We start from the raw sequence: 12,329 nt of genomic DNA on the forward strand, positions 1-12,329 counted from the left end.
TTGATCTTATTTTATGATGAGAAATACTTGCTCCTAAAATATAATGCTCTAGTCTAGAAAGAGAATGTGCTGTTATATCACTTCTGACTAGCAACAGGAAGTAGCAAATCATGGTTCACGGGTGTGATGTAAACTAAAGGATATTGGCTATTTAAATAATAATACAAAAAACACCTCAAACGTATTTTTTCAATAGGAATAATGTCAAGACAGGAAAGAAAAAATGCATTTGCATTGGTATTTTTTTCATGTGATCTTTTACTCAAATTTTAGATGTAAATATTACATTAACTTATAAAGTTCAGGATAAATATGTATGGAATATCTGTACATATCCTCGTGATGCAATGTAAAGCACACATGGAGGAAGATAACACAGGGATCCAGCAGACTGGTTTATATAACATGATTGTGTTATCATCACCAGGCAATATCTTCATTCATCTCCGATAAACACTGTGCAAGATGAGCATCACATTCCATTTGGGAGAACCTGAAAAAGACCAGAGAACTCTTTTAATTCTTTAGGAGAACATTATATTTTGCAACACACAAAGAACACTGGTGCACAAATATAAAAAAATTAGTGGTAAAATTTTGACCATGTATCAAACAGCAAGCAACTGGACCAAAAGACCTCACTGCTTACTTCTGCTTGGACACATTGGACTTGCCAGTAATCTGGTTTATAAACCTATAACACAATACCATTGCCTTCTTGCACAATGAGTAGTTTTGGATAAAATAAAGGTTTTAAGACATGCTAAGTTATGGATCCCTCGCTTTATTTAAAAAATTAAAAAATACATTTGGAAGAAAAGCATGTTGAGGTAAGTTTTGGAATGCAGAGGAAAAGTTGTTTCTAAATATTTTACAGTGTAGCTAATCCTCTGGTGTTGCTCAAGAAGCATTTATCTGGAAACACCTCAATATTTTAAGCTCCTATTTTATACCTCTAACATTTCTACCTTATTATCATGTACTGAAAACCTAGAAATCATGCACTTTTCCAGAACTGACAAATGCTGGTTTTATATTATTTAGGGAAGACTACGGCTAGTTGTAACACTTTTTACACCAGTGAATATTTCTCAGGCTTATTTTTTTAAAGTAATTTCTGTATAAGCACATGCCTTAAATTATTGGTTACAAAAGGATTTTAAGCATATCCACCATTATTCCCCAATACAAAATGTAAAAAAAAGATATGGTTTATACTGAATACAATGTGTCACATTATCTGGGGTAAGTTGTCACAGTGGGAAAATGCCATTAAATGGCCTATCATAGGCTTTTCACCAAAATTTAAACAGTTAAACATTTATGAAACACAAAACATTCAATGAATGAAATAGCAAAACTTTTAAAGCAAACACATATCAAAGCATTGTTTAAAACCTACAGATATTGTTCTTAATTATCTAAATATAAAATTGTCTAAATTCACAACATTTAAAAGATGTGACAACTTGCCTCAATTTGACATTTATTTAAAATACCAGTTCGAAGAATAGTTTAACTTTTCAGTTTAGTTACACCCAACCGCTATTACAAGAATATGATGATATTGGAGTTTTGATCATAATATTCAAATTTAGAATTACACAAAAATAAATTTTAAACTAGAAGTTTGAAATAAACATGTGTAAATGGACTTCTGACTCGAAACTTTACGGTTACTTTGATATAGCCATAGCGACAACTTTCCGCTGTGACAATTAGCCCTGGACCCTCCTGTTAGATTTTAACTTATTGCTAGTTGGTGGCATTTATTTGTACTATTATAACAGCAGACACTGAAAACTACAATTGAAATGACAGAAAAACTCAATTTATTGTGGTTTACTGATGTGGGTTTGATTACATATGTCGCAGGCTAAAAAGCACACACAGAAATTGAGGTCACCAGGTCTAAAATGCAACTTTCCAAAGAACTTTATAATACAGTTCCTTTCTCATCCCAAAGCTAGCCTCATTTTCACTCACATTCATTTGTTTGTATTCCTTTTCCCTAAGACTCTTTCCTTTCCTCTTTAATCCCTTTTCCAATCAAGATGGCTTGCTGCTTCCCAGCAGCAAACCTCAAAACCATTCTGTGAACCTACACGTGCCAACTCACCATGCAGTTCCTTCATTCCCTCCATCAATATTTCCATCTCTTCACCCATCTTTCCCTCTTTGGCTTTGGCTAGTATCTACGCCCTGGGAAACTCACTCTTCACCTCTCTCCTCTCTCTTTCTGTATCTCTCCCACTCTAGACAAGAGTATGCATTGTCTCTCTCTCTCCTGGGGCTGCCTGTGTTCGGCTGTGCTCTGCAGTCTAGCCAATGTACACAAGCAGGCAGAGAGCGGGCAGGGCGCACGCCAGCCCTTCTCACTCAACAAAGTCCTGCCTTGTTCTAGAACGTTCTGCGCTGCCCACCACACTGATGGCGCAGCACTCCTGGACCTTGCAAGAATCTGGTGACTTTTTGATGGATTTCGATGAATAACTGTCCTTCTTAGAGTTACTCTTCCTCCTCTGCAAAAACACACTCACAGTCTGCCGTATTTCAACATAGTGTTTCCTCTTTCTGTGAAGTGGTCTAAAGTTTAAAAGCAGGAAAGTTAATAAATAGCCTTTTTGTAATGCTAAAATTGGCTAAAGGGTTCAAGATGGCAGCAATTGTAAAATGATGACTACAAAAGCCTGTAACTGGTAAAAAATAAATACATAAAAATAGAAAATTATAAAAAAAAAATAATAACCTTGAGTCATGAATTGATAATTTCCGAGTGCAATCTGATATTCAAACCGAAGAAAAAATTTTGGCTCATGAAAAGTCCGTGTTACATACCATAACTGAGCCATGAGGTTGAAGGGGATTAAAAAGTAAATGGAATTTATGACGTCACCCAAAAATGAAAGTAATTTCAGAGGATATATATATATATATATATATATATATATATATATATATATATATAAAAAATAAAAAAAGATTACAAAGACAAATGTCTTTTTTATGTGAAATAACATAAGAGCAAGAACATGTAAATATGGTACCATGGTAATACCATTGAATTCTTGGTACCATTTGAAAATACCATGGGATTACCATCTGATGCGACCACTGTGACACAGTACAACCACAGTTGATTTTTGCAATGAAAAATAATAATAATAATAATGATATATATATATATATATATATATATATATATATATATATGGAAATTATAAGTAACACCAACAAAAAGTACCATGGTATATATAACTAGGGATGTACCGATCCTGTCAACAGATATTTATAAACCATCAGGTAATCTTTTGTCATGTTCTCATATTTTTTCAAATCTTTTTTAACTTAACTCTTAAAATGTTTGCCGGTCATGTCTTCAACAGTTCCAATCCATGCTCAGTGGAAATTGTTTAATACATTTATTCCTCTTTGTACATTTTAAAAGCATAATCCTAAATTAAAACATTGATCTGAATGCAAAATAAATAAAATATAATAATCTATATTATATGGTAATATGGGGGGATATGGTACCATTGTAAAGTCAAGTTTAGGACACACAATACCTTGATATTCTATACTTTGGAGTATCATGTAAAACCATTGTATATGAATATGGTAATCATTCAATAATATATGATTTATGATATATATAAAGTACGAGGATATTACCATCAGATATTACCATCAGATATCACCACAGTATTTTTATGTAAGGAAAAGGTCTCAGAATTCAATGTTAAGTGTTGATTTATTTTTTGCATCTTATATAATGTTGTACACAATAACAGCTGCTAAATGTTGCTATGTTTGTCAAACTCGGAGTGAAGGATCTGGTATTCATATAACGAAATATATATGGATCCCATCTGAACCAAGTTCCTCTGCAGCGATGAGCTCACATCCAGGAGTGAGTTACATAATCATGGCTGCGTTATCCATCCTGCACCCAAGGCGCAAACACTTAAATACATCTGATTTAGGGAAAATAAAATGTCTTTCTCCAAAACATGACTAATTCTATGTCTTGGCTACTTGAAAGAGGTGACAGAATGCATGATCCTATGCATGATCCAAAATGTTTCTTGACGATTAAGGTTTTGCCAAGGGGCTTGAGAGAGTGAGCACATGTATGTTCTAGCTTTACCATAAGGAACAGCTAAACATCTCTTGTGCCAAATATGATCTCATTCTTCTTTCCTCTAGAATGTGTGCCTACCCTTTCAGACTCTGGGAATCTTTATTTGAGCAAAGAGAACTTTTATGAAGAACAGGTTATGCCAATTTAACCCCATCGAATTCCAACAAAATCCCAAAATATTAGAGATCTACAATTCTCGGACCATTGCTCAGCCAAAACAATCCTATAAGATAAAATCAACACAAAATTGTTCATTTATGGGGGAATGTTGGGATATCTTTGATAGTCTTTGGACTACGAAGTTGTAAACTAGCCTTGGCTGATTAAAAGTATAATATAGATAATAATAATAATAATAATAATAATATAATATAAAAAGATGATCAATCTTACCCTGCATGAAATGGCATAAGACACATAGGGCAGCACTCCAGTCCTGATCCAGACCCTTCTTCAGATCCTCCTGCTTCTGATTTTACTCCAAGCTCTGATTTAAATCCTCCTGCTCCTGATTTTGCTCCTAGTCCTGATCCAGATCCTCCCGCTTCTGATTGTGTTCCCCAGCTTAATCCAGACCTTCCTGGTCCTGAATTTGTTTGCAGGCCTGATCCAGATCCTCCTGCTCCTGATTTTGCTCCCAATCCAGATCCTCCTGCCACTGATTTTATTACCAGCCCCGATCCAGATCCTCCTGCTCCTGATTTTGCTCCCAATCCCAACACAGATCCTCGTGTTCCCCAGCTTAATCCAGATCCTCCTCGTACTGATTTTGTTTGTAGCCCTGATCCAGAGCCTCCTACTCCTGATTTTTTTCCCAGCCCAGATCCTCTTGCTCCTGATTCTACTTCCAGTCTTCCTAAAGATCCTCCAGCACCCACTTGCTTTTCTGACATACTTTTTTGACATTGCTTTTCCCACTCTCTACCTTGCCCTCCTGTCATGCCTGAACTGTCTTGTCTGTTCCTGTCCCCAGAAGGTGCCTTTGTGTTCAGTTTAACTCCCTCAACCATTTCATTGCTGGGGGCTCTCACTAACGAGCTACAACTCTTGATGGATGTCTTCCCATGATGCTCCATCTCACAACATTCAGATTCTTTTCCTACCGGGCCAAGCTTGTTGCTCGGTTTGTCTGAAGATGCATGGCCACAATTTACTTTTTCCTCTAGGTGGCGCTGCTGAGAAATGTGAGATTTATGACTTTCTTGATTGATGAGGGGTAATTGTCCAGATTCCCTTGTGTTCTGTGCTACTGGAGTGTGTGAATGCGGATTAAAATCATTCACTGGTGGTAGGTGATTGAGAAAAGATGGAGCAGGCAGATCAGGAGGGGCATTAACATCTTCATCTGGACTGTGCCATCGCCAATCACTTACTTTTTCTACAGGACCTCTCTGAGGGAACTTAGAGAAAATAACACTGTATAAGAAAAGCTAAATGTACAATGTTATTATAGCAAATATATCTAATCACAAATTTACCTTTGACAAAGTGCCAATGAAAAATAACTTGATGCCAGAAACTCTTTTACATATTATAAAATGTTCCAAATAATTTTCAAAATATTCGAAACATACTGCTTTGGACTAAACAGCAGACTACCACCCTAATGCCAATGCTGAACAACAGATTTCAGCACTATCCATTCTCTCATACCCATGGAAAATAACATTAAGCCTACTTTTCCATGTACAGACGAAAACAAGGAAAATGTGAGAGTCAAGGTCTTACAATTAGAGGGTGGAGTCCTGCTTCTAAAGACAATGATTTATTACTGCTTATCCATTAGTGACATTTTGGGTAAGGGAATGAATTGTTCAATGAACTAGCCTCGTTAACGCTTCTGACAGTATGAGGTCATCTTTAGACCTCACAGTGTCTGTTTGCATGTGACATCCATTTCAGAACACAATGCAGGAATTAACCTCTTATAAATATCTAAGAATATATTAAATTAATGTATCTACCATGTAAACCCAATTATTTTTTTCATAACTCCTAGCAGATGCAGAAGGTGTCATCCCAACTTGAAAGCCCCTCTTTCTAACTCATCATAACCTGATGTTATACCGTGGATGAGGGTGGAGGAAGCTTTGGAACATATTCTTCCTTGTTTGGCTGCAGGGTTGGGCAAAGAGCCCTCCAGGTAAGAGCCCAGATTCTCTCCACATCACTTAATTCAGATCTCTCCCACCATGACACAGCATCAGCAGCAGAACTGGACATTATAGTACACATGACATGAAAAAGACAGTATTGTATATTATGTTAACCAGTGCTACTAGTTTTTATCATATAATATAATATAATATAATATAATATAATAGTACATTATAAAGCAATGTTGTGGTACCATGGTACATTGATGGTAGGGCTGCACAATATACTGAATTTCACAATATGTGTATCGCAATAAGTGTATCACCAGGGTTGCGATTAATCTGTATCGTTTATGGAGATGCAGATATGTTTATCTTGAGATATCATTTTATACTCTAAATGGTAAATTTAGCCAACCCAATGTTTAGATTTCAATTTGATTGCGATAAATGCTAGATAATACATTTTACAAAATGTCACTTCAAGCCACTTTAATATGTAATTGTTTTCTAGCTTTACATCTACTTAAAATTGTTTAATTTGATTTTTACATACATTGTATTTTCATCTCATTGCATATTACCATCACATTATCAAACAAATTGACTGCATATTGCATTTTTCCTTCATATCATGCATCCCTAATTGATGGTAGATCAATAGATGGATAGATGGTAATACAATGATCTTTGGGACCCACCTGCTTATTGATGATTCATTTTCCACATTTTAGAATAATAGTAAACTAAGAAATAACAGAATTTATGTAGCGGACAAAACAAAGAAATTAATTCATTTTAGCAGTGGATATCCGTTTCCTTAACGGGCCCATTCATTAAAAATGCTGTCAGTTTAGCTATTAAAGGGATAGTTCACCCATAAAATGCCCATTCTTTCATCATTTACTGAACCTCAGGCCATCCCAGGTGTGTATGACTTTTCTTTCTTCAGCAGAACACAAACAAAGATTTTAAGAAGAATATCTGAGCATTGGTCCCCACGATATAAGTGAATGGTGAAAGAACTCAGAAGGTCAAAAATCAAATAAAAGCATCATAAAAGTAATTAATATGTCTCTACTGGTTAAATCCATGTCTTCAGAAGCTATCTGATAGCTGGGGGCAAGAAACAGATCAATATTTAAATCGTTTTATATTTTTGTATTTTGTTTACTATAAATGTTCACCTTTGGCCAGCCCCAACCAGTAGGTGGCTAAATGTGAAAGTGAAAACCACTTCCACATTCTAAAGTGTAGATTTTCAGTAAAAGAAAGCACTTAAATATTGATCTGTTTCTCACCAACACCAATCACATTGCTTCAGAAGATATGGATTTATCCACTGGAATCTTAAGGATTACTTTTATGCTGCCTTTATTACCTTTTTGAACCTACTAGTACTAGTCACTATTCACTTGCATGTAAGGACCTAACAGAGCTGAAATATTAATTCAAAAAATCTTCAGGCGTGTTCAGCAGATGAAAGAAATTCATACACATCTGGGATGGCATGAGGGTGAGTAAATAATGAGAAAATATTCATTTTTGGGTGAACTATCCCTTTAACTGATTAGGGAGCAAAGCAGCAAGTCAGCTGCCTGTTTTCGGATGCAGCCATTGTATCTGGAAAATGTAGGTAGCGACTAGATCATGTTTCCAGCCAATAAAACATATTTTCCCAGAAAATATTTTGAGTTAATGCAGTAAAAGAAAATAATAACGATTGCCTCTCCTTGACAAAAATAAATACAAAAATGTTGTAGTCAAAATTAAATCGAATTCTTAACGCCTCACTTAAAGAACCCACATAAAAAACAACTTTATATGCTAAATAAAAGCCTACATCTGTAATAACCACTCATCAGATGGAACCTTTCAAGCCAATCAGCTTTCGGTATCAATTGAGTGCGTAATCAAGCCTGCGCAACAGGTGACGATGATTTTTTTTAATACAAAATATTGATCAAATCCATATCCCAGAAGGATCTAAAAACAAGTTAAAAGTTTCACACGATGAAAGAGCAAAGAATGGAATTGCTTCTCATATGTCAGTGCTGAACGGGGCCCTGCCTCCATTCATTTGTTTTGGTCAGAATTTGAATTGCACTGTGATTGATTTGTTCCGTTTGTTTACTATTGACCAGTGTCGGGTTGGTGTGGTGATGGGAAAGCTTAACCGTTAATCGTTATCAAGTCTTCTTCAAGATATCAGGGTGAGATGGTCTGTGCACAGGAGCATTATTACAAGCAAAACTGATATGATTTTGATGTACACATTAGCCTCCACGGAACGCCACTGTATTTAAGCATTAGCATTGAGAAACAAATTCAGTTGTGTCCAAAAGTTTTGCCTGTTGTGTATATTGTAGATCTCCTTGGTGTATACCATTAAACTGAGTCATTGCCATATTCATATTATACCATGGTATAACAACATGGTACTTCTCTATATTGTTAGGGGAAATTATATATTGCAAGGGAAATGTGTTCTGATTCAAAACCAACACAAATACACAAGCTCTCGTATATCCATAGAAATCAGCTTAAACAGACTTCCTACCTGCCTGTAGACGTTTTACTGCAATTACTTTCCTGTACTGTGCATACATTCTCATTTGTCTTTTTGATCCGGAACTGCTGCTCGGATCTACATTCCTCCACTGCTGATTTTTTCCTCTTTAGTTTTGACATCGTGGTCATTCGCTTGTAAACACAGGCATATATTCTTCTTCTTCTTTTGGTTTTATTGGCCGCACAGGCATTTGTTTTTTCCAAACGCTGCAAACTACGCGGGAATTTCTTTGAACTACTTCCGTGTTGGGTAAGAAACGTTTTGGGGGTTAAAGCTGCTCGCGATTTGCGCAGTACGATGACATACAGTAGTATTTCATTGCTAAAATATATAGCATACGTGTGCTTTTATTTATTGGCTGCTTGCATAAAATGTGTAAGTAAATCGAGTTAGTTCAACTAGAACAACCTACAAAAAATAAAAACCTAGATTCATACAGTTGAAGTCAGAAGTTTACATACACCTTAACCAAATACATTTAAACTCAGTTTTTTACAATTCCTGACATTTAATCATAGAAAACATTCCCTGTCTTAGGTCAGTTAGGATCACTACTTTATTTTAAGAATGTGAAATGTCAGAATAATAGTAGAGAGAATTATTTATTTAAGCTTTTATTTCTTTCATCACATTCCCAGTGGGTCAGAAGCTTACATACACTTAGTTAGTATTTGGTAGCATTGCATTTACATTTTTTATCTTGTGTCAAATGTTTTAGGTAGCTTTCCACAAGCTTCTCACAATAAGTTGCTGGAATTTTGGCCAATTCTTCCAGACAAAACTGGTGTACTTGAGTCACGTAACAGGTTCCCTATCGAGAGGTCTCTCCTATTGCGTAAGTAGCTTACGCTATGGGAAAACTCCGTTTCTCGAGAAATATTGAAGTCTTTATGTAAAACGCATTGCAGCTGCACAGCAGACAGTAATGAGCGAGGCAGCTCGGTCATTGGCTGTGCTGCGGCAACTGCTCGAACCAATGACGGGGCGACTCTGAACGCGACCAATGGCGCGCTCGCGTTCGCGTGCTCAGAGCCCGCCGAAATTCTGAACGCGCGAACGCGAGCGCGCGCCCATTGGTCGTTCGTTCAGAGTCGCCCGTCATTGGTTCGAGCAGTTGCCGCAGCACAGCCAATGACCGAGCTGCCTCGCCATTACTGTCTGCTGTGCAGCTGCAATGCGTTTTACATAAAGACTTCAATATTTCTCGAGAAACTGAGTTTTCCCATAGCGTAAGCTACTTACGCAATACTCGTTCCCTCCTCTCAGGGAACCGAGGTTACGTTAGTAACCGAGTCGTTTGTAGGCCTCTTTGCTCGCACGCACTTTTTCCAGTTCTTCCCACAAATCGGATTGAGGTTAGGGATTTGTGATGGCCTCTCCAATACCTTCACTTTGTTGTCCTTAAGCTATTTTGCCACAACTTTGGAGGTATGTTTGGGGTCATTGTCCATTTGGAAGACCCATTTGCGACCAATCTTTATCTTCCTGGCTGATGTCTTGAGATGTTGTTTCTATACATCAACATAATTTTCCTTCCTCATGATTCAATCTATTTTGTGAAGTGCACCAGAACCTCCTGCAGCAAAGCACCCCAACAACATGCTGCCACCCCCATGCTTTATGGTTGGGATGATGGTCTTCAGCTTGCGAGCCTCACCCTTTTTCCTCCAAACATAACGATGGTCATTATGGCCAAACAGTTACATTTTTGTTTCATTAGACCAGAGGACATTTCTCCAAAAAGTAAGATCTTTGTCCCCATGTGCATTTGCAAACTGTAGTCTGGCTTTTTTATGGTGGTTTTGGATATGTCGATATAGGGCTCGTTTTCCTGTGGATATAGATACTTGTCTACCTGTTTCCTCCAGCATCTTCACAAGGTCATTTGCGGATGTTCAGAGATTGATTTTCACTTTTTGCACCAAAACTATGTTCATCTCTAGGAGACAGAATGCATCTCCTGCCTGAGCAGTATGATGGCTGCATGGTCCCATGGTGTTACTTGCGTAATATTTTTGTACAGATAAATGTGTTTCCTTCAGGTATTTGGAAATTGCTCCCAAGGATGAACTCACTTTGTGGAGGTCCACAATTGTTTTTTTTTTTGTTTGTTTTTTTTTTTCTGAGTTTTTGGCTGATTTCTTTTGATTTTACCATGATATCAAGCAAAGAGGCACTGAGTTTGGAGGTAGGCCTTAAAATACATCCACAGGTACACCTCCAATTCAGTACACCTCCTATCAGAAGCTAATTGGTTAATTTTCTGGAATTTTCCAAGCTGCTTAAAGACAGTTAACTTAGTGTATGTAAACTTCTGATTTCAACTGTAATTGATACGATTTGCTTTTTTCAATCTACTTTTCTGTGGAACCCTTTTATAAAATAAAAGCAAAAAATGTACATGCACTGGGTTTCTAAATCAATAATGCTGCTCTGATTTGTATTAATATGGAAAACTAGTGCATTATTAATTGGTTGATTTATTTTTAGATTGTAAGTAAACCAAAATCTTTCAACAAAACAAAATACAATAATAGAGTCATAATAAAATAGTGTGTACTTGTTTTTGTGCAACCCTTTTATAAAATAAAGTTCAATCAAAACAAAACAGTAGCTTTCACTGGGTATTTAGAATTAAAAAAAAAATTTAATTTTAGGTTTTATTTTTCCAGGATGCTCTGGAAAACATTTCTCTCTGATATAAAATAACCTGGATGACTAATGTATCTCAAAGTCACAATAATACAATTGAGACTTTTAAGGATAAAATAATATATACTCCATCACTATAATTGGGAAAAGGCTACACCAAAAATAGCAACTAAATAGCTTTCCAGTGATCATGGCAGGAATTAAAGAAACACATACACACTATTAACATCAGCATCATGATTACATTATAAGGGAACATGGTGATGAAAAACAAAAACTGAAAGCAAATTTCTGGGCTCTGGAGAGGCTGAGGCACGGATTGGATCCATCTCTCCTCTGGATGAGAATTCCAGAAGGTTCTAATGCTGACACTGATGGTTCCATAGCAACACAGTGAGAGAGTACAATAGCAGATGAATTTTGAGTAAGACTGGGCCGCCTGTTCGGTGATGGAGCCGGGGAGACTGCGTCCAGGAAAGAGCGCTTATGTCATTACGACTTGTCTGAGGCAATGTTGTGAGCTGTCGCCATGGTTGCCTGATGAACAGTGAAAAATGTAAAAATAGCGGGCACTACCCAAGTCCTTCCAAATGCAAGGCTCTCAATGCACAGTGGTAGAAGAGTGAGATGGAAAGAAAGCAAGAGAATGAGTGGTATACAAGTGAGATGCAAAGAAAGCAAGAGAATGAGTAGATTAAAGGTGTAGTTCACCCAAAAATATATAATTTATGTCCTCCCTTATGCTGTTTCAAACCTGTCTAACTTTCTTTCTTCTGGGAACCACAAAAGGAGATGTTAGGCAGAATGTTAGCCACAGTCACCATTCACTTTCATTGTATTGAAAAAAAATGCAATGAAAGTGAAC

General features: G+C 36.7%; 1 protein-coding gene across 1 annotated transcript; it reads right to left on the reverse strand.

Annotated features, from left to right (window-relative positions):
* Positions 1-47: 47 nt before the first annotated feature.
* Positions 48-9,046, reverse strand: si:ch73-70k4.1 (keratin, type I cytoskeletal 9). The gene is made up of 4 exons (XM_052108033.1): positions 8,801-9,046; positions 6,212-6,359; positions 4,538-5,544; positions 48-493 (listed from the first exon to the last, which is right to left on the reverse strand). The coding sequence occupies exons 1-4, from the start codon at positions 8,938-8,940 to the stop codon at positions 421-423; spliced, it is 1,368 nt and encodes a 455-aa protein (XP_051963993.1). The 5' UTR covers positions 8,941-9,046; the 3' UTR covers positions 48-420.
* Positions 9,047-12,329: the final 3,283 nt, after the last annotated feature.

This window comes from Xyrauchen texanus, chromosome 37 (genome assembly GCF_025860055.1).
Source record: "Xyrauchen texanus isolate HMW12.3.18 chromosome 37, RBS_HiC_50CHRs, whole genome shotgun sequence".
Lineage (NCBI taxonomy): Eukaryota > Metazoa > Chordata > Actinopteri > Cypriniformes > Catostomidae > Xyrauchen > Xyrauchen texanus.